The sequence below is a fragment of the Antennarius striatus genome, chromosome 8 (genome assembly GCF_040054535.1).
Source record: "Antennarius striatus isolate MH-2024 chromosome 8, ASM4005453v1, whole genome shotgun sequence".
In the NCBI taxonomy this organism is placed as follows: Eukaryota; Metazoa; Chordata; class Actinopteri; order Lophiiformes; family Antennariidae; genus Antennarius; species Antennarius striatus.
The window spans coordinates 22,135,760-22,157,824 of NC_090783.1; the positions used below are offsets into that span (position 1 = coordinate 22,135,760).

At 41.1% G+C, this 22,065-nt stretch overlaps 1 protein-coding gene across 4 annotated transcripts in view; it reads left to right on the forward strand.

The window, feature by feature from the left end:
- myh10 (myosin, heavy chain 10, non-muscle) overlaps positions 1–22,065 on the forward strand; it is a 42,724-nt gene extending 20,659 nt beyond the window's left edge. For all 4 annotated transcript variants that reach the window (XM_068321635.1, XM_068321639.1, XM_068321638.1 and 1 more), the window contains 37 exons: positions 628–720; positions 1,813–1,876; positions 2,107–2,205; positions 2,415–2,558; positions 3,137–3,232; positions 3,776–3,894; positions 4,835–4,987; positions 5,185–5,358; positions 5,521–5,694; positions 6,406–6,520; positions 8,694–8,887; positions 9,390–9,511; positions 9,602–9,671; positions 9,915–10,075; positions 10,971–11,079; positions 11,503–11,634; positions 11,727–11,933; positions 12,390–12,527; positions 12,656–12,779; positions 13,527–13,698; positions 16,196–16,408; positions 16,514–16,658; positions 16,740–16,946; positions 17,052–17,156; positions 17,550–17,702; positions 17,833–18,081; positions 18,165–18,377; positions 18,585–18,797; positions 18,893–19,054; positions 19,568–19,696; positions 19,804–19,892; positions 20,068–20,191; positions 20,359–20,448; positions 20,585–20,703; positions 20,866–20,974; positions 21,094–21,266; positions 21,794–22,065. In XM_068321635.1, coding sequence (XP_068177736.1) covers positions 628–720; positions 1,813–1,876; positions 2,107–2,205; positions 2,415–2,558; positions 3,137–3,232; positions 3,776–3,894; positions 4,835–4,987; positions 5,185–5,358; positions 5,521–5,694; positions 6,406–6,520; positions 8,694–8,887; positions 9,390–9,511; positions 9,602–9,671; positions 9,915–10,075; positions 10,971–11,079; positions 11,503–11,634; positions 11,727–11,933; positions 12,390–12,527; positions 12,656–12,779; positions 13,527–13,698; positions 16,196–16,408; positions 16,514–16,658; positions 16,740–16,946; positions 17,052–17,156; positions 17,550–17,702; positions 17,833–18,081; positions 18,165–18,377; positions 18,585–18,797; positions 18,893–19,054; positions 19,568–19,696; positions 19,804–19,892; positions 20,068–20,191; positions 20,359–20,448; positions 20,585–20,703; positions 20,866–20,974; positions 21,094–21,266; positions 21,794–21,941 — 5,301 coding nt within the window. In that variant the 3' untranslated portion in view covers positions 21,942–22,065. The remainder of the gene's footprint in view (positions 1–627; positions 721–1,812; positions 1,877–2,106; positions 2,206–2,414; positions 2,559–3,136; positions 3,233–3,775; positions 3,895–4,834; positions 4,988–5,184; positions 5,359–5,520; positions 5,695–6,405; positions 6,521–8,693; positions 8,888–9,389; positions 9,512–9,601; positions 9,672–9,914; positions 10,076–10,970; positions 11,080–11,502; positions 11,635–11,726; positions 11,934–12,389; positions 12,528–12,655; positions 12,780–13,526; positions 13,699–16,195; positions 16,409–16,513; positions 16,659–16,739; positions 16,947–17,051; positions 17,157–17,549; positions 17,703–17,832; positions 18,082–18,164; positions 18,378–18,584; positions 18,798–18,892; positions 19,055–19,567; positions 19,697–19,803; positions 19,893–20,067; positions 20,192–20,358; positions 20,449–20,584; positions 20,704–20,865; positions 20,975–21,093; positions 21,267–21,793) is intronic.

Sequence of the window (22,065 nt, forward strand, 5' to 3'; positions counted from 1 at the left end):
GAGCAACCTGAGATTTGCCCAGTGTGCATTAAATACTCCACACACGCGCTAATGTTTATTGATATAATGAATGATTGAACCAATAGAGTATATTTACATTACGTTTCACTTTGTAAGCAGTGTTGGAACACACACACACACACACATACACAAAATAAAAAGTGTTTCCAGTACTTACAACAATATGTCAACGTTATCATCATTGCGCCAAAAAAATGATTGGTGATTGGTGATTTCTAGAAATAAAATAAAATATATAAACTTTTAGAAACAGTTTATTTAGCCATATTTATTACAGGAGATTAATGCAAATAAAAATTATGTGTTAAGGCTGTTGGTGTGTATGCATTTAATGTTTGTGTGCTTCAGCTACTTCTGGGAATAGTGTGTCCACCACTTTCTTCAGTCAGTTCACTTGGACAGGGATAATAATGAATGTGAAGTCGTTGTTCTGTAAGATATGACAGATATTCAGATGTTTGCCGTCTTTGTCTGCATGTTTATATGTTTCTAAATTGATAGTGAAAATCTGCGAATTTACAACTACTTCCATTGCTTAACTGTTGAGTTATCATGAAGAAATATGGTAACAGTCTTCTGATTTTTAAAAAAACAACTTTATTTCAGGGTGAATTGGAACGCCAGCTTTTGCAGGCCAACCCCATCCTAGAGTCTTTCGGGAATGCAAAGACAGTGAAAAATGACAACTCATCACGTTTTGTAAGTATGGAGAATTCACAAAGCAAGGCTGCATTCTAAATGTCCGTCTTGCACAATGTACATCACAACCTCCTCCCATCATAGCACCACCTTGCCTAATCTTAGCTTAGGACTTCAATCTTCCTCTAAATCGGGTGTGTCAAACTCCATTCGGCATAATAATAATGTAATCAAAGGGCCAGATGTAACTTATAAATGTAGCTGAATGTAACTCATTGTAATGTAAAATAATTGTAACTACTTCTTGATGTAGTTGCACAGAAAAAACATGTTTACTCATTGCTCTGCTTTAACATAAATCCTTTTAATTTGTCACGTTATGAAACCCACAGAACTCCGTCAATCAAGGATCAAACTATCCAGTGAATAAAGTTAAGACATTAACTTGTGTTTGATTTTGTGGAAAGTGTAGTTTTTGGTCAAAGCACACTTTTGAACTAATTATTTTTAGACACTCTGAACCTTTTATGCTCTCGTGGGCCACATAAAATGATCTGGCCCGGCCACGTTTGGCCCCCGGGCCTTGAGTTTGACACATGTGCTCTAAATCATCGTTTCAGTGTGGAGGTACAGTGTCTCCACTGTTCTGACTTCTAGCTGTAGAACCAGAGCAACAAGTGAAGTCTTGCTTGCTCCAAATTAATGAAATTAAGTAGTAAAGTGTAAGGGGGAGTTGTAAGAAAAAAAAAATGTTGCTTTATTAAATGAATCTTTGTTAGCAGTGAGCAGAAGAAATAGTCATCTTTTTTCATCATTAGAATTTGAACACCTGATATTCTCTATACGGCTGTGTGTGTATCTGACCTCAGTATGGAAATACAGTATTTCCATACAGGACACTATTAAAAACATAACTTGTGAATATTGTCTTATGCAGGACTGCTTACTTTATTTTATACAGAATATGTTCTCAATCAGGGTTCATGTTAATGGAGGATTCACGCTGACACACGTGAATCTGAAATCATTAAACGTATGATAGGCCTCATGAGAGTGTTCCAGAAGAGTCATGTCGCAGATGGATTTCTCATCATCTTCTGTTCATTTGTCTGATGAGCTTACTGAGCAGTTTTCTTCTGTTCAACTCTGCAGGGAAAATTCATCCGGATCAATTTCGACGTCACCGGATACATTGTTGGAGCAAACATTGAAACTTGTATCCTGTTTTGTGATTTTATTATCTGTATTATTCTGCTTGTTGTAGCTATTTTAAATTAGTTATTTAAAAGGAAGAAACCCTCAAATGTTTATTAGAAGCTGCCACAAAAATGCATTCAATAGAACTGACCTTTAGACAAGTTTTATGAAAGAAGCTGTGTTTTAAACTTTGATTCAGCGTCAGACCGACCAACCAAATCGATCTGTTCTTTGACCATTCTGTGTCAGACTTACTGGAGAAATCCAGAGCTATTCGCCAAGCAAAAGATGAACGCACCTTCCATGTTTTTTACCAGCTGCTGGCTGGAGCTGGAGAGCATCTCAAATGTAAGTAGAGTGAACTCATGACATTTATCTGCATCTTAGTCTCATTGTCATCTCTTTTTATAAAAATTATTTGTATCCGTGTCAAAGCACCAACAATTCTTAAATAATTTCTTGTGTAACGATTTACAAAGAACAGATTGTGTGTTCTCTCTGTTTGGAAGAAGAAAAAAAAGGACTTTCTAAATGTTTCTACATTTTTCTTTCCACAGCGGACCTGCTGTTGGAAGGTTTTAACAACTATCGTTTCCTGTCCAATGGTCATGTTGCGATCCCAGGCCAGCAGGACAAAGACAACTTCCGCGAGACCATGGAAGCCATGCACATCATGAGCTTCACCCACGAAGAGATTCTGGGTATGCTCTCCAGAAAAGTATTTTCAAAAATATGTGATCGCATGAAGGTGGGCTTTCATCTGTATTTTTGTTTTCATGTATTTGTTCTGGTATGTATCTTGTTTAGCTCAAGCATCAATGTTTTTATTGATTAAACAAATAAAGGACAACTACATAAGAATATTGGATGTCCACACATGAGGGTCAAGAATAAATTCAATATGTTGGTCAGCTCGACCCCTAAAAATTACATGGGACTGGATGAAGGTGTATGTGAACGGGTCTAATTAATGAAGTAATGAGGGCTGCAGGAGTCGTATAAATATTTTAATCACAGGAAGACTAAAGACAAAGATTTTTACTCAAACTAATGCTTTAAAATTTGTAGATAGTGTATTGTGGTAGTGTATTTCTTTACACTTGAAAAAAATAATCCATTAAAGTTCATTTTAAGGTCAGATTTGATAATGCATTTGTAAGTTCTCCACAAAGTCCCTTCTTCTGTTTCAGTCAGTGTCGTCGTTTAAACTCATTCATATGTGGAAGTCATTTCTTCCATGTTTCCAAATTAAGTTTCGTCTCAATTCTTCCATCCGTAGCCATGTTGAAGGTGGTGTCCTCAGTGCTTCAGTTTGGTAACATAGTCTTTAAGAAGGAGAGGAACACTGACCAAGCCTCAATGCCTGATAATACTGGTAGGTATCACACACAGTATGATACACACACACACACACAGTGGTTGTAGTTTACAGGTCAACACATTCCTCTCATCCTTTCCCTTTTCACATTTGAACTCAGACTCCCTTCCTTCCCCCTTTCCTTGCTCTCGCACTGAGCTGGTGATTTATGTATTTTCTCAACCCAAGCCTCGTCAAGCTGCCATTAAGGCAAAATCATTCAGGGGATTTACTCCTGAAGGAAATGGAGCGCAACCCCTCTAGTTCCTCCACGTGTGATTCTGCATATTTTACACCTAAAAGTCATAAAACAGTTGGAGGAAATGAGTCAAATGCAAGAGATGCTGCAGTTTCAGCTGGTTTTACAAAATGTGATGAGTTTACATCTTGAAGAAGTTGTTGTTTATTCTTCTCCTTTCAAGTTATGAGACTTTGCATCTTTTTCACAAACACCTCATCTTCATGGAATAAATGAAAATTGTCATTTTTAAGCGATAACGTTGTCTTATAAAAGAGACTTTGTATTTTAAATGAATATTAATGCATTTCCTTTAATCTCAGCTGCTCAGAAACTGTGTCACCTGCTGGGTATAAATGTAATGGAGTTCACCAGAGCTATCCTAACCCCAAGGATCAAAGTGGGAAGAGACTACGTCCAGAAAGCACAGACTAAAGAACAGGTCAGTCTAGTAGTAAATCTTTTTTGTTGCGAGATGAGATCCTCTGGAACACTTCGTGGTCATGATTTATTGTACAGTAATGCAACTGGTGTACTATTTTTTTTTAGTGCAAATAAATTCCATTATGTAGTAATAGAGTTATGTAGTTAAATGAGCTATTTCTGGAATCAAGGCTTTCAGTTGAACAATTGTTTCATTCAATACATATTGTGCTACTAGGAACCTGATTGAGCATATTCTGTCTGATTTTAACGGTTCTAGTTCTGAACTGGTGGATGAATATGTATAGTCTTATTGCCACAAAGATAGAACACATAGAAGAATATAATTATTTTAAAACACAGAAGAATATAATTAGTATAAAATGCATCAGTATATACTTCAATTTATATCCATGCTTATCACATACCAAGGAAATAATACAAGGATTTTTTTTACCCTAGTTATTATATCTACAAGACTGTAATAAGGTTGACATCTAGAAAAAATTGTCAGTAGTTTTGGCACAAAATAATAATTCAAAGTCTGCCTCTCCCCATTCTCTCTTCTCTGCTCAGCTCAGAACACCCCGTTGATTTCAACTGCTTGTTTTCTGGGGTGTTGCAGTAAAGAAAGGTCTTCCTAGAGATGTGGGGGTGGATGTTTGGTTTTTTTTCTCCATTTAATAGGCAGCACTCTGAAATTTTAGGATTAATTTGATCACAGATCAATGGATGCAGCTTCTCTTTCACCGATGGCAGATAACACGTCTGACTCAGAAAACATGTAAAATGATACTGTATAGATTCTTGCCATCATGTCCATTTGTCCAGGGGGTGTCCAGTTTCAGTGACTCAGGCCTCCACACAGGCACACGTGTTTGCTCAACCTCTGTTTCTTCATATTATGTCTCATGATGAGTTTTCCTTGTCTCCCAATCTTGTACCGTCTCTCCCGCCAGACGGACTTTGCTGTCGAAGCCCTGGCTAAAGCAACTTATGAGCGTCTGTTCCGCTGGCTGGTCCATCGCATTAACAGAGCTCTCGACAGAACCAAACGCCAAGGTGCTTCCTTCATCGGGATCCTGGATATCGCCGGTTTTGAGATTTTCCAGGTTTGGAAGTATTTCTTAACTTTTTTGTCATATGGTTTGTCTTTAAGTAGCTTAAGATAATGTGTTTGTGGTCTTATTTCATGCAAATAACTTTTGTTTTCTTGTTTGATAACTAGATTCAAGGTTTTTTAGGTCTTGCCGTCTGTGCGTATTGTCTTTGAGAGCTTTGTTCTTGTTGTGTTCCGCCTCTACAACAGTTGAACTCATTTGAGCAGCTGTGCATCAACTACACCAATGAGAAGCTGCAGCAGCTCTTCAACCACACCATGTTCGTCCTGGAGCAGGAGGAGTACCAGAGGGAGGGCATCGAGTGGAGCTTCATTGACTTTGGCCTCGACCTTCAGCCCTGCATTGATCTCATTGAGAGGCCGGTCAGAATCCACTCTTAGGACCATTACCTTAAATCTTATTTTCCCATTTATTCTTGAATTATTTAGTTATTCTCAAAACACAAGCAGTTAAATGATGAGATCACATTTACTGTTCGTGCACCCTCAGCTGTTTCAGTCCTGACATGAGTTCTGTTGCCTCAGGCAAACCCCCCAGGAGTGTTGGCTCTCCTGGATGAGGAGTGCTGGTTCCCCAAGGCGACGGACAGGACCTTTGTAGACAAGCTGATCCAGGAACAGGGTACACACACCAAGTTCCAGAAGCCCCGCCAACTTAAAGATAAAGCGGACTTCTGCATTATCCACTATGCTGGCAGGGTATGCTTGTTTCATCTCTTGTTAAATCACTCTGTCTTACAAGTGTTTAACAGTAGAACCTTTTTTTTTTAGAAATTAAGTTTAAGGGCTTTTAATATGAAATGGATATAGTCCTTTGAAATTATTTTTTACATATAAAATTATCTTGTGCCATGAAGCCAAATGTTAATTTGATGAACAGAAATATGACCTTGTGTATGATCTCAGATGGGCACAACAAAGAAACTTAACTTTTAGACAGATAGATAGATACTTTATTAATCCTGGAGGAAATTGTGTAACTTCTGTAATTCTGCTGCTTTTAAACCAGCAGAATCTCTATGATCCAGTTCAGGATGAAGTCACTGCTTCAACTGAGGGATTTCAAATATCTTTGGGTCTTACTGATGGAACAGTGGGCCGTGAGGTGGATGGAGGATGCGTGGTGTGGTTTCAGCAGTATTGTGAGGACTGTATGTCATGAGTTAGCTTAGCCACGTTTAGCTTAGCCACATGCAAAGCTCTCAAATTAAAGTTTCAACCCTCTCTCTGGGTTATCAGCTCATTCAGTAAGATAGTGACTGAAAGTATAAGATTACAGATAATCCTGCCTCCCAAAGGAGGGAGGAAGGAGGAAACAGGATGTCATCTGGTCTGGGAATCCCTCTGGATCTTTCAGGAGGGGCTGGAAAATATCGGTATCATTAAAGTTGCACTGCTTGATTTTTGCAGGTGGACTATAAAGCAGATGAGTGGCTAATGAAGAACATGGACCCCCTGAATGACAATGTGGCCACACTTCTGCATCAGTCAACGGACAAATTTGTGGGTGAACTTTGGAAAGATGGTAAGAAGTTACCTGTGTGTACCTTAAGGATTTCGATATTAAAAAGATTCTATTTAAGTCACACAGCTTTTGGAAGTCTTTATTGATGTATTAGTTAATTTTTTAACAAGCATGCTGATGTCTGTTTCACACAAACCTACTAACAAGTGCCATCTGCCAAAGGCCTGTTGTCTTCTAAGAATTAATATTACCTTCCCCTCCCTCTCTTTCTTTGTGTTGTAGAAATTCAAAGCATTCAAAGGGCTTCATTCTATGATAATGTCACTAGTCTGGATGACCCAGCAGGTGAATGACTGAGTCGTGTCATAGCAGACCTGGGCTAAAATAATAATAGTTGAAAATGAACAAGTTTGGACTGTAAAAAAACCCCAGCAGGTTTCTTCGGACATTGAATATGAGTGTTCTGGTATATTTTTGCCCAGATCTGGCTGTATGTTTCATGCTTCAGCCAGTGCTTTGTCTTTGATAATTCTATAATGTCTTCCATTTGCTTCCAGGCCTGCATGACTCCCTTGTATCAACCATAGGAAGTAGTGCCTGAACAAGTTGAAGTAGAATAGTGAAGCGCTTCCTTTGGTGGAAATAGAGTTTAAATGATTGTCCTCAACAAAGAAAGTGTGGAAGGTGTGGGTTCTGAGTGTAGGACAGGACTTACTATTTAATCTGATTCCAAGTGGGCTGTTTGGATCCAGTTTTTGAGTCTTGAGACCACATGCTTATTTCACAAAAGTCAAATTTAATTCATTATTTATGAATTACTCCTTTATATATTCATGTCAGAATCATTGTCCCTAGCAGCAGTTAACTGGATACCAGCCTTACGTTTGTCTACATAAAAATATATACCAATGTTTGAATGTTATAGCGATTTGGTAAAGATCAACTTGTTTGCTGTCTCACTATTTAGAATAAGACAAACATTTAATTTTCACTTGCCTGGTTACATTGAGGTACTTTAGGTTGTGGGCTCAGGGTCAACAGAGAAGGAGGCTGAGCTGCTCATTGGACCGCTAGACATTCACTGATCTATACACCGTGTGGCTGAAGGAGTTCAGTCATGTTAGCTGTACACATTCCCTCTCTCAAAATAAGTTTGACACAGGTGTTGGCATTTATCAGGGAAAATATACTTATGTATGTATGTTTATTTCTATTGTGAAGATTGAAATTCTTGGATTTCAAAGGACAACCAGTGATGAATGCATCCCCCCGGCCATGGCTCGAATATAACACAAAATTTAAAGTAAACGAAACAATGAAATCGCCAGAGATCAGAAATACTAAATGTATTTCAACTTCAAATATTAGAAGGACTTGAGCCAGAATCCAAAATATTAATGAGTGAATGTGTTGTTTTGACTCCTTTTCTCACGTTATCAAATAAAAACTAGGCGGCCACTGACTGCAACATCAACAAGTAGTACCTTTGACCATAGATCAAAGCTAGTGCATATGTACATCAAAGCAATAGCTTTGATCTATGGTCTTACTCATACTGGCCTTCTCCCTTGATTTCTATCTTTTCCGGTTCCTGAGTGTACAGAAGTTGAAATTCTGTACACTCAGGTCAAGGTCATCATCTCATGTTCATCCCCTTTGAGTAATGTGCTTTTTGTTTCATCGTTCTACCTGCAACGGTCGTGAAGATTTTTGTTGGACATACCAACAAACACACGAACGCTGACAATTACAATACATCACCGCTAAGAAGCGGGATGTAAAAAAGATCACATCTTCACATATCATGTAGCATAGTACAATCCAAAGTATTCAGTCTGTTAAGGAAAGACAAGAAAATGAAAATTTTCAAACCTGAGAATCCAAAGCCATCCGCAAGGCCTGCGATTTTAGTTTTTGTAGTTTGCTTGTGTTGATGCCCAGTAGGGAAGGTGTGTTAAAGATTGTGTGTCACTCCTGCAGGTACCAAAGCGTACCGATCCCTGTATGTTCAGACGCTTAGGTCTAGAAATACACTCTATGCTCTGTCTTCATCCACGCTAGTGTTAGCTCCAGACTTTGAATGCTACTTGCTGGACTGCTGTTGTTTGACAGTAGGGTGTCACATGTTTCTCATTCATCTGCACTCATTTGCAGCTAAATTGTTGCTGTTTTTAATTCCCATAGAGCTTCAGTGTTGTTCTACTCTCATCACTTCTTTTCGTTTGTCCATTAGTCGACCGTATTGTGGGTCTCGACCAAGTGGCGGGGATGAATGAGACAGCCTTTGGTGCCACCTACAAAACGAAGAAGGGTATGTTTCGTACTGTGGGGCAGCTCTACAAGGAGTCACTCACCAAGCTCATGGCCACACTGAGGAACACCAATCCCAACTTTGTTCGCTGTATCATTCCCAACCATGAAAAAAGGGTAAATGTTTCTAAGTTGTTTGCACTGGAAAGTAAAGGGTCTGCAATTGTTTTTATTATATAGTAATTAATGATCTCTTCAGCATGTTATGTATGATATCACTGTTATTTCTATTTTATAAATTCATTGTTCAATTTGGCACTAGATATTTCCCTTTTTAAATTAAATCTGTCCTTGACCTTTGCTTCGTTCTTCACACAATCAAAATATTATACATTCATTTGTCAAACTGCGCGTTGTGGATATGACGTCACGGTCCGCCGTATCCGATCGGAGTGTTTGGAGCTGTTCAGACTGCAGACGCCTCTGTCCCTATCTGACACGAAACTAAACTACCTCCCGAATGTGGTTTCAATCTGTCCCGCAAAAATCTGGTATCATGTAGTGTGAGACTGTTCAGACTACAATTGAGATATCTGATATCAATCTGGATGGGCTAAAAATCGGATATAGCCGACCAGTCTGAACAAGGCCTAAGTGGCATACTTTTCTTTTTGTTCAGGCAGGTAAACTAGAGCCTCACCTAGTTTTGGACCAGCTGAGGTGTAATGGCGTTCTAGAAGGCATTCGCATCTGCAGACAGGGCTTCCCCAACCGCATCGTCTTCCAGGAGTTCAGACAGAGGTACTGTAGAAAGAACGAAGGAATTTGTGTGACTCTATAAGTTATATTCTCAATGTCAGCTAATTTATATACATCATTTTCTGTTGACAGATATGAGATCCTGACACCAAATGCCATACCCAAGGGATTTATGGATGGAAAACAAGCCTGTGAAAGAATGGTTGTGCTTTTATATTCATTCTATGTTAGTTTTACAATCTCCAAATTAGAAACGCTGGTGAGATGAGGGGTTATCGGTCCAATTCAACTAAATACCTAAAAGGACCCTGTTGCTAGGGGAACTGAACTTTGAACAAAATGCAACTTTTGCATGTTTTGGTATTCTGGAAACTTTCTGGGATGCAAAGACCTCTGTACAAATACTTGTTTAACTGTAAAGCATCTCTTTGCGTGTCTTCTGTAGATCCAAGCTCTGGAGCTGGACCCCAACCTGTTTCGTATCGGTCAGAGTAAGATCTTCTTCAGGACGGGTGTCTTGGCTCACCTAGAGGAAGAAAGAGATCTGAAGATCACTGACATAATCATCTACTTCCAGTCTGTGTGTCGTGGATATTTGGCACGCAAGTAGGTGTCAGATATGTATTTTCATTTAAACTGTTAAATGAATATTTAAAATATGGGCATATGCCTGTTTCCATGCTCAGTGCGCGTTTAGGATCGTAATCTTTTTGCAGTGTTTATTTGCTTGCGGTGTTATTTTCGACAGCTGCAGTAAGCATCTCTTTTGTGAAAAAAAGCTGTGAAAAACCACTGAACACTGCATGTTTTGTTGTAAACACAGTTATTGACTGGCTGGTGAACATAATAATTCATTTAGCAGCTAAATAGCCAGATGTTTAAAGGGACAGTAAAGTCAAGATGAACCCGGGGTATTATTTGAAGTGCATAAATAAACAAGTGTTGTGATGGCAGTATTATTTTGTATGATAAATGGGGACCTTGGATAAACAAAATATATCATAAGTTATGATTCATAAGTGTTATAATGGCTGCCCTGACCGATGAAGCGACGGGTGTCGTCGATGACGCATGACCCCACGTGACGGTACTGATGCAGCGCAGATTTTAAGGTTTCATAGGTTGACACCAGGGATAATACCGGACATCTGGAAAATTTTTTATTTTTATTTTTTCATAATGATTAAAAAAAAAACCATTTATTACTTTAAAATGAGTTTACTGTCCCTTTAACTCAGGAGTGAGTAGAGACCCAAAACACAGCTAAAAAATAATAAATATTGACTTATTGTTTTGCGCAGATGCCAAAAAATCTTACATAAAATGATTGATAGTGTTCCTCCATAACATCAATGAATGAATGTATATATAGGTACGGAACTGTTTCCTAATCACATCACTTTGAAAGGCAAAGATATGACAATAATATGTCCACAACCAGTCTGAAAAATGCTGATTTTTCACCTATCATTGGTCATGTCTCATTTTTTTCTTCTTTTAGAGCATTTATGAAGAAACAGCAGCAGCTGAGTGCCCTGAAGGTCCTCCAGAGAAATTGTGCCGCTTACTTGAAGCTGCGACATTGGCAGTGGTGGAGGCTTTTCACAAAGGTGAGGACCCTGACAGCTTCCTCCTCTACTCTTTTTCATCATCAATTTTGTAAGTTGTATTTTCAAGAATAATAAATCAAAAATCTACATTTAAACAAGCATTAATTAAATGACACTAATCTGTATTCACTAGTGCCCATTTTGCGGGCTGAGTTTGTTCAGTTGACATGGAAATACTGTATATTAATATATCCAAGGATGTCGCGCAGAAGCTCATCCAAACATAAATGACAAATGTCAATTTTAATAAAAAGTGGTTTCTTTTTTTTATGCTACTGCATCCAAACATTTCTTTCTCCTTATCTGTGTCCAGATCAGAGATGAAATTTTTATTTTTTATTTCAAACCGTTTAATTTATTTTAATTCAAGTCTGCTGAACACTACAGAAACACTTCTTTGAGATATCTTTCTTCTTCTATCAGGTGAAGCCCCTGCTACAGGTCACCAGACAGGAGGAGGAGATGCAAGCCAAAGACGAGGAGCTGATAAAGGTGAAGGAGAGACAGCTCAAGGTGGAAAATGAGCTTGTGGAGGTGGAGAGGAAACACCAACAGGTAAATATTACTTCTAGAAATGTAATATTTGCAGTTTAGAAGACTGACAGACACATTTGTCCATATTGGAATCTAACCCTAACCCTCTGTAGCTGATAGAGGAGAAAAACATTCTGGCAGAGCAGCTTCATGCTGAGACAGAATTGTTCGCTGAGGCCGACGAGATGAGAGTCCGTCTACTATCGAGGAAGCAGGAGTTGGAGGAGATCCTTCATGACCTGGAATCTAGGGTGGAAGAGGAGGAGGAGAGGAACCAGAGCTTGCAGAATGAGAAGAAGAAGATGCAGTCACACATCCAGGTTTATATCTGCTCTTAACCGACAGACACAAACTTCTTTCCTTTGCTTATTTTAAAAGTTGAGTATAGAAAACATTGTAGTGGATTGTCATTATTTGAACATTCCCACTAAAATGTACCTGTGGTTCACATAATGTGGTTTATTGGTAGGGTGATTAGTGGAGAAGTGGTTCGTTACCACCAGTTTTCTACCATGATTGTTGGTTGGTTGGTAGTCTTCAGGCTGCTCTGCTAAGTCTGATTCAGCCTCACTGTCTCTGATGATTTTTTTTGGTTTGATTTTTTTTTTTGTGATGCCTAATTATTAAGTGCTATGAAGAAATTCTCATGACTTAAGCCTTGTGTTCAGGGACTTAAAAGAGTTTAATGCATTAAGCCTGCATTACTTTATGAACTTTATTCTGATCTTGAATCACATTAAATTGAGTCGACAGTGGATGTATTTTTTTCTCTGCAGGACCTGGAGGAGCAGCTTGATGAGGAGGAGGCTGCAAGGCAGAAGCTGCAGCTAGAAAAAGTGACGGCCGAGGCGAAGATCAAAAAAATGGAGGAGGATATTCTCTTGCTGGAGGACCAAAACTCCAAGGCTGTCAAGGTGAGAGCCTTAACGTGAACATAGTTCTTTAGCAAGAACCAGAAACATCAGTATCAGTGAAAGTTGAATGTGATAGATGAGATATTAAAATGCCTGAACCTTATCCACACTTTGATTGTGCTCAACAGGAGAAAAAGCTGTTGGAGGACAGGATTAGCGAGGTGACCTCCCTGCTGACAGAGGAGGAGGAAAAAGCAAAAAACCTTGGCAAGATCAAGAATAAGCAGGAGATGATGATGGCTGACCTGGAGGGTAAGGGCTGTCAGCAATTTTAGATCCAGGAATAGGATAAATGTTTATTTCTACTGTCTCAAATTTGCCTGGAAAAATGGATAGAGCTACAAAGTGCTGATCAAGGTCCGTAGATGCTGTATTGAAGTTTTCACAGAAAGAGATGGTTTTCTAGTGAGGTGTACTGCATGGTATGATTATCCTTCATTCTAAATTTTGAAAGTATTTTCTGGTATTTTTTCCCCTGTAACCACGGTGTTAGAATGTCAAAATTGAAATGCAGAATTTTTTTTACATCACTTTCTCTAAACCTTATAGATTTGCAAATATCTATACTTTATAAATACAGAAATTAAGTAAAGTACAATGGATTCAAGTATTAGCGCATCATAATAATAAATATGTATATGTGTTATTGAACCACCACCATGAAGGGGAATCACCTGAGAACAGCTAAATATTTGACATTGGAGTTCTGATAACAGCCGGTCTTGACATAATGATGTAAACTTAATTTTGTGTCATTTATTAATAAGATCACATTATGGGATATCGTGAGATTGAATGTTCTAATCTAATCTAATAGTAATCAGTTATTTTGGGCTTTTGGTAATCAGATGTTTGTGGTTTGTAAGCTTCTGTGACTTTTCATTTGCACGACCCCTTTTGTTCATTTTCTTCACTAGTCAAAAAGGTCATTTGTAGTCATTGTTGATAGTGTATGACTGCATTTAGCTTAACATACATATGATTAATTTGTCTCTTCAGGACGTTTAAAGAAAGAGGAGAAAACGCGCCAGGAGCTTGAGAAGGCCAAACGCAAACTGGACGCAGAGACGACCGACTTACAGGACCAAGTTGCTGAGTTTCAAGCTCAGATCGACGAACTGAAGATCCAGCTGACCAAAAAAGAGGAGGAGCTGCAGTCCGCTGTGGTCCGGTCAGTGATGGATCGAAGAATCTAGTGAAAGTCAAACAACTTTCAAGAGTAGGGGAACTGCAGCAGATACATTCTGCCAATTATGAAACACTGAAAATGAAATCCAAGTATGAGGCTGTTCCGGTACCTATTGAAGTTAAGTTAAACGTGTCGATTTATAAGCCTTCTCCAACTGTTACAAATCCCTCCATAGTAATACATATGGTGAAAAAGGAAGGGGACATTTATAGTAAAGAATCAATTAAAGAAACAAATATTGCGTCATATGGTTACACCCCAACAAATACCTTGTAGATTAAGAAAAACAGAAGAGCGGGCTCTGTTGTGATTTAAAGCAAATGATTCATGACTTTTTTGTTGTTGTTGTAGTTTTTAAATTATGCAATAGTATTTGTGAAAATGTTCAAAGAGCTTCCACTGATATGTTTTTACTCAGTGTTGGCAAAAAGAAAAAAATGTTATTTTGAGATTGAAATCACAAGCGTCCCTCCCACAAGCTAAGTCATGTCACGCTGAGGTCATATGATCCTAAAACTGGTTCTTTATTAGGTTTCTTCCTGTTCTATTTGTTCTGTATTCTCTCCTTTGTAGCTGCTGCTGCTGCAGCGCGGACACGTTGGTTCTGTGTCCCTCTCAGCTCACAGCTGCAGTGTTTGCCTTCGGTGACACTGGCTGAGACCTTTCTTTCATCGCGGAAGCAGCCGTATCTGATTAGAGAGACACACTGATGTTGATTGATGCCCTCAGGCTTGGAAGAGGTTTTCTGCATGAAGCAATGAGAAGGGCTGAATCAGGCTGCCTTTTCACATGGGATGAGGAGCTGTTGATAAATCCCTGTTTTTATCTTGAGAGGGGTTTTTTTTTTCAATGTCTGCTCAAATGGGGTAAAATGGTGATTATTGCAGCAGAAGATGTGCATTTTTCAATTCTGTCCCTGCAACTTAATATTTCCTTTTCTCCCTTTTCGCTCCATTTTTATCCTGATTATCCATTAAGAGGAAAATATATTCTGAGCATCACATCCGATGTCATACTCAACCATTTTCCCATCCGGTTGTCATACAGATGAGGTTAACAGCTGTAGAGGTTCTTGTTCTGCGGGTCAGTTCAGATTATTTAATGTGGCTTCTCAGCAGTCTCCTCTTCAAAGCGAGGCAACAGTCCAGACTGGAGGAGTCGATGGTGAACGTCTGTTTAATTTCACAGGCAGAAATCATCACTTTGGTCACAGCTCCAGATAATCAGCTCTCATTAATCTTGACGTGTCTCATTTGGAATTCAGTAGCTATTTAAAGAACAAGGTTGTGAACTTTGTTTGGGAAGTGGACAATTATTCTGTTTTGTGTGGAGGTCGCTTTCAAAACTGTGGCATTGGTTGAATAGAACTGAATCCGTTATCTAAGGTTCAATCAGGCGTATTTTTTACACATATGATGAATGTCACAGTGGTGTTACAGCCGCCGTGACTTTGAGCAGCAGACGAAGCAACAGTGCTGTTACCATGGTGATCTTCTCACAGATCACACAGATATAACTCTGCACAACTTGAGCACCCAGCAGCGCTCCACACTGCCACCCTGTGTGCACCAGTGGCCTCATCTCAGGGTAGAGGATAGCATCAGTGACAAAGGATAATAAAATCGCCTTAGAATAAATTTACATTGGTGTGTTCTCGTGTTTCATGAGGACCGTCATTCTTTTTTTTTTTAAATACATTTATTTGTTTCCAGGTGTATAGTTCCTATGTTACTGGGATTGTCCTGTTATTTTGAAGACCAAAAAAATAAAAAGAGCTTCAGCTATATTCAGGATTTTAATGAGGTTTAGAAGCCAATTCAGATGTTTATACAGGCAAACTTCGGTTTCCGACCAAAATTTGTTGCGGAAAGCTGTTCGAATAGCGATTTGTTTGAATTCCAAATACATTTTTTCCCATTACAAATGATGTAAATACTCTTAATCCGTTCCAAGACGCTAGAAAACTACCTTTTTTCAACACGTTATTTCATAATGTCATTTATACATCAAATTGTATAGTAATGAAACATATCAAAGAAATGTAAAAGAAAGAAGAAAACCAAAAAAAAACATGGACGTAATCAGGTTAGCCTAAGGTACGAGTTACCGTCGACTTTTGGTCAGAAGTTTACGGTACCGTAACTCGTACCGTAGGCAATGGAACGCAAGTTAAGAGAAAAATTATTGAATACAGTAAACTACAATAAAAAGCACATTACCGTCACGTTTTCTCTCGACTTTTCTCGCGCTTGGCGACGAGAAAAAGGCGTTTGTTTCGCGTTTGACTTCCAAATTTTGTTTGACTTCTAAGACAAAAAAAATTCTGAATTTTTTTGGTCGAATTCCGATTTGTTCGACGTCTAAAGCATTAGAGAACCAAGGTTTGCTTTTACTATGATTGGATTTTTTTCGCCTTTGAAAGGAAGACTGTTTAAAGATAAGTGTCTGAAAACATGTGTTCTTTTGTCCGGCCTTTTAGGAGCGATGAGGACACCGTCCAGAAGAACAACGCCTTGAAGCAGGTTCGAGAGCTGCAGGCTCATCTCTCTGAGCTTCAGGAGGATCTGGAGTCGGAGAAGCTGAGTCGAACGAAAGCTGAAAAACTCAAGCGGGACCTGAGCGAGGAGCTCGAGGCTCTCAAGACTGAGCTGGAGGACACGCTGGACACGACCGCCGCCCAGCAGGAGCTCAGGTGATGGTTTAAAGCTCTGTTTACAGGAATATGTCAAAAAAAGTCACCACTAACTCATCACTGAACGTTGTCAGGAGCCTTGAACTGTTGTGTCTCCAACTCCAGGTCCAAACGAGAGCAAGAGGTAGCCGAGCTGAAGAAGGCCATTGATGAGGAGACCAAAAACCACGAGGCTCAGATCCAGGAAATGAGACAGAGGCACACCGCTGCTCTGGAGGAACTATCTGAACAGCTGGAACAGGCCAAGAGGGTGAGGGGGTCACATCTGCTTTGTATTTATCTACATACTGTATATCAGCTGTAGATTAATGTTATCATTTGTGATGTGCAGCTCAAAGCCAACCTAGAGAAGAATAAGCAGAGTCTGGAGAGTGACAACAGAGAGATGGCCTGTGAGGTGAAGAGTCTTCAGCAGACGAAGAGCGAGTCGGAGTACAAGAGGAAGAAGGTGGAGACGCAGCTGCAGGAGTTAACGTCCAGAGCCGCCGAGGCGGAGAAAGCCAAGGGAGAGCTGTCTGAGCGCTCACACAAACTCCAGGTGAACACTTGTGTTGTTGTTTGGAAGTGAAGAGATGTAAGACTGCTGTGGCGTTGGTCTTGTGTTGATTTTTAACCCGGTATATATTTTTTTGTCTTTTGTTAGACGGAGTTGGACAACGTGTCCTCTCTGCTGGAGGAGTCGGAGAAGAAGGGTGTCAAGCTGGCCAAAGAGGTCGATAAGCTGAACAGCAAACTGCAAGATTTAGAGGTAAGAAAGACGAGACTGAAGGTCAATAAGTAGCTGAGGAACATCTGAGGAAATCGATGCGTGGTTAGAGGAGATGCAGACTGCAAATGGAATTAATCTTTGCTTCATTCACTGTTTGCGTCTCTCCTAAATGACGTGAAGTGGTAGCGGTAGCCAAAAGCCCCATCATTACTTGTCTGACTTGAACAGATGAACAGATCCAGTAGCCAAATGTTACAAAATATGTCCTTCAAGAAAACTGGGAAATGTTACTGAGGCGTTTTCTCAGGCTTCAGATTTGTGGAACTGTACTTAACCTGACTTTATGAGTGTGTTATCGATTCATACATAAAATGCTACGCTAACAGATCGCCCTGTTTGACCATCATGTCTGCTTTGTGGTTTGGTGTGTAGGAGATGAGGCAGGAGGAGACGCGTCAGAAACTAAACCTGAGCGGTCAAATCCGTCAGCTGGAGGGGGAAAAAAACAACCTGCTGGAGCAGCAGGAGGAGGAGGAGGAGGCACGACGCAACCTGGAGAAGCAGCTGCAGGCAGTGAATGCTCAGGTGCGGCTGTGCAGTAGTAAAATGTAGTTACACATGACATGTGTTTTGTTTTTTAACTGCTTCTCTGTACACAGATGCAGGAGTAAAAACCACAGCTTGCTGTAAACTTGTTCAATGTTTGTTTATGAAGCTGTTTGAGACGAGGAAGAAGCTGGAGGAGGACGTGGCGGCGATGGAGGGCTTAGAGGAGGTGAAGAGGAAGCTCCAGAAGGACGTGGAGCTGACCAGCCAGCGTCTGGAGGAGAAGACCATGTCCATGGACAAGATGGAGAAGACTAAGAACCGTCTGCAGCAAGAGCTGGACGACCTGATGGTGGACCTGGACCACCAGAGGCAGATCGTCTCCAACCTTGAAAAGAAGCAGAAGAAGTTTGATCAGGTACACTTTCATCATGTTTCATGACTAACAGAAACGTCTCCACTGATCGATGATCTTTAATTTTATTTTTTTTCCTGTATTAGCTGCTGGCTGAGGAGAAAACCATCTCGGCCCGCTACGCCGAGGAGCGTGACCGGGCCGAGGCGGAGGCTCGAGAAAAGGAGACCAAGGCTCTGTCCATGGCCAGAGCTCTGGAGGAGGCGTTGGAGGCAAAGGAGGAGCTGGAAAGGTTTAACAAGCAGCTCCGCGCTGAAATGGAAGATCTAATGAGCTCCAAGGATGATGTGGGCAAGAATGTGAGTGACCTGACATCTTATTTGACATTTTTTCCCCACGTTGTAAAAGAACACAGCTGGAATTCAGGTGTTTTGATCTCTTTTACGAGTGAAATGAAACTGCAGGTTTGATGTGATGATTTCCCAACCTGTCATGTTGATCTCTAGTCTTTTTTTTACGTCTCGCTGACAGGATGGTCTCGTTCTTCCTTATAATGTTGTGTTCAGGTCCACGAACTAGAGAAGTCCAAGCGAACGCTGGAGCAACAAGTGGAGGAGATGAGAACTCAGCTGGAGGAGCTGGAGGATGAACTTCAGGCCACAGAAGACGCCAAACTGCGTCTGGAGGTCAACATGCAGGCCATGAAGGCCCAGTTTGACCGAGACCTGCAGGCCAGAGACGAGCAGGGAGAGGAGAAGAAGAGAGCGCTCGTCAAACAAGTAGGGTGTATGGATGATCAGATTGTGTGTGTGGTTTTTTTTGTTTGGTTGTTTTATTTTTCTAACCCGAACTGGCGTGTTGTTCACTGCTCCAGGTGCGAGAGATGGAGGCAGAGCTGGAGGACGAGAGGAAGCAGAGAACTCTGTCCGTCGCCATGAAGAAGAAGCTGGAGATGGACCTGAACGAGCTGGAAGGACAGATCGAAGCCGCCAATAAAGGCAGAGAGGAGGCCGTGAAACAGCTCCGAAAACTACAAGTACGAACACCTGTAGCTGGATCTCTAAAAAAAACAAAAACAAGAGCTTTATTTCTTTTTCTTTTCTTTTTTGGACAGTATAGAAATGATATCCTATGAAAATGTAACTGAATCAACAATCTGGTGATAAATACATCGTAATACAGGGATTACAATTCAATATATACGTACTACATGGTAATTTTATTTGACTTTTAGAGAAAAAAAAAGTAAAATTATTGAAAGAACACGCATTAAATGCATAAAATGTGACGACATTGCGTGTTTTTCTATTCAATCAAATAGAAAAACACCCAATGTGTTTGACTGATTTGAGGTCTGTTGCACTAAGAGCTTCCCTTTAAATGCCTTGAATGAGTTGAATCAGTCTTCAGTGAAAATCATGTTTTACACACACACACACACACACACACACACACACACACACACACACACTTCTTTGTATCACACAGTATGAAATGCTAAGGGCTGATGGTGTTTCCGTGTCGTCTCTTGAACTGTTTCTCCCCTCAGGCACAGATGAAGGACTACCAGAGGGAGCTGGAGGAGGCCAGAGCCTCCAGGGACGAGATCTTCAGCCAGTCCAAGGAGAACGAGAAGAAGCTCAAGAACCTGGAGGCTGAAATCCTACAACTACAGGAGGTCACAAACTACATTTTGTTTAAAAGTGAATTTGCTTTAAATCAGAGACAATCTAGGTATCATTCATCTTCTCCACACTCATTCTAATGTGTGTGTTGTGTTTCTAGGACCATGCTGCTTCAGAGAGGGCCCGGCGACACGCTGAACAGGAGAGGGACGAGCTGGCCGACGAAATCTCCAACAGCGCTTCTGGAAAGTCCGTGTTACTTCACCGTGCTTTTGATTGTTTGTTTTATGGACAAAAACCCAACATCTTCAGTGATGCAAGAGAAATTGTTGTGCTGGCATTCTAGACATGAGAGAGAAAGCGTTGATTTAAATCATCAAGACTAGACGTTGGAACGAAAGATTTGAATAAAAAATTGTTTCAGGTCGTCACTGCTGGAAGAGAAGAGGAGGCTGGAGGCCCGTATCAGTCAGCTGGAGGAGGAGCTGGAGGAGGAGCAGGGCAACACGGAGCTGCTCAACGAACGCTTCAGAAAGACCAACATGCAGGTAATCATGAGATAATAAACATCACTGTCAGAAAGATAGCTGCAGCAGGCTAGACGTCACTTTGTGGTCTTCGGTACATTCTTCTAAGTGTTTTTAAAAACTTTCCGTACTCTCGATCATCGCCCGTCTTTCTTCCGTCCCTCCTACGCCCTCTCGTCTCTCGTCAGGTCGACAGCCTGAACACGGAGTTGGCTGGAGAACGCAACGCCGCGCAGAAAAGCGAGAACGCCCGGCAGCAGATGGAGCGGCAGAACAAGGTCTGGTATATATATCATGTTAATTCCATTGGTGTTGATAATATGCACCACATCAGATTCACTGAAAGGATGAATAAGTGTGCTATATCAACATTTCATGTCAAGGACGTGATTCTAACACGTATTATGAATGCAGGATTTGAAAGCCAAGCTAGCGGAGCTGGAGGGAACCGTGAAGTCCAAGTTTAAGGCGTCCATCACCGCTCTGGAGGCCAAGAGTCTGCAGATGGAGGAGCAGCTGGAGCAGGAAGCCAAGTGAGTGACTGGTCACACAATTTCCACAGAGGAGATCTTGAGGTTACCTTAACAACAGGCACGACTTAACATGATAGAGATTCAGTGGCTGAATGGAAAGTGAAAGAACGTTCAGATGTGAATCAGCTCTTCTTGTTCCCCCGTCTTGATTTCATCTTCCAGGGAAAAAGCAGCAGCCAACAAAATCGTCCGGCGTACGGAGAAGAAACTGAAGGAAGTGATGCTGCAGGTGGAGGACGAGCGGCGTCACGCCGACCAGTACAAGGAGCAGGTAGCGACTCGTGGGGGGGTCACGGGACGCAGCTCGGTTTCACTCTCCCTGTTTTTCCACTCAGCCCACCCACAAACTCTCCCCACTGCTTGTCCGTCCTGCGTCTGTTCTCCCGTCAGATGGAGAAAGCCAACTCTCGCATGAAGCAACTGAAGCGTCAACTGGAGGAGGCGGAGGAGGAGGCCACCAGGGCCAACGCCTCCCGCAGGAAGCTGCAGAGGGAGCTGGACGACGCCACGGAGGCTAGCGAGGGTCTCACCCGGGAGGTCAACTCCCTCAAGAACCGCCTCAGGTCAATAATGTATGAACAGCGGGGCGTCGCGCTGAACCGTGAAATAACAAGTACAGTATTTTCCGCACTATTAGGCGCACCTAAAAGCCTTTCATTGTCTCAAAAACTGGCGGTGCGCTTATGATCCCGTGGACTTTATAGAAGTTTTAAAGTGAGGCATTCATTTAAGGTGCGCCTTATAGTCCAGAAAATACTGTTCAGTTCAGCTGGATTTAAAAACTAGCTACTGGCAAAACCTCATTTTTAGAGTTTGTACAGAAATATAAAAAATTTATTGGGGTTTTTTTTTTTTTACACCTTAGGAAAACTAACTTTTCTTCCCTACTCAGTTTTTATGCTAATTTTTATGCTAATCACCCTCCTGGCACACAGACAATCGAAGCAGCATTGATTTTTTTTTTTCCTCACCTGAATATTAGATGAGAAAAGAAAATCAGGGAATTTAAGCAAAATGTTGACTCACTCCGTAATAAATCAGAAGAGGTTGACCTTTTTTTTTTTGTTTCTTTCTACCTTCGTCCGACCAGGCGGGGGGGTCCCGTCAGCAGTTTCTCCTCCAACCGTTCCGGTCGACGCAACCTCAATCTGGACGGCGCCTCCGTCGACATGTCGGACGACGACGCCGACAGCCGCGCCGGAGACTTCAACGAGACGCAGACGCCCAGCGGCGAATGAACACAGCGGCTGTCCTTCCTCTTCCTCACCCCCCACCCCCACCCCCACCCCATACCGCTGTGACGGCACCAGACTCCTTCAGAAACCACACAGAAGATTGGAACTACGAGTTGTGCGGCACACC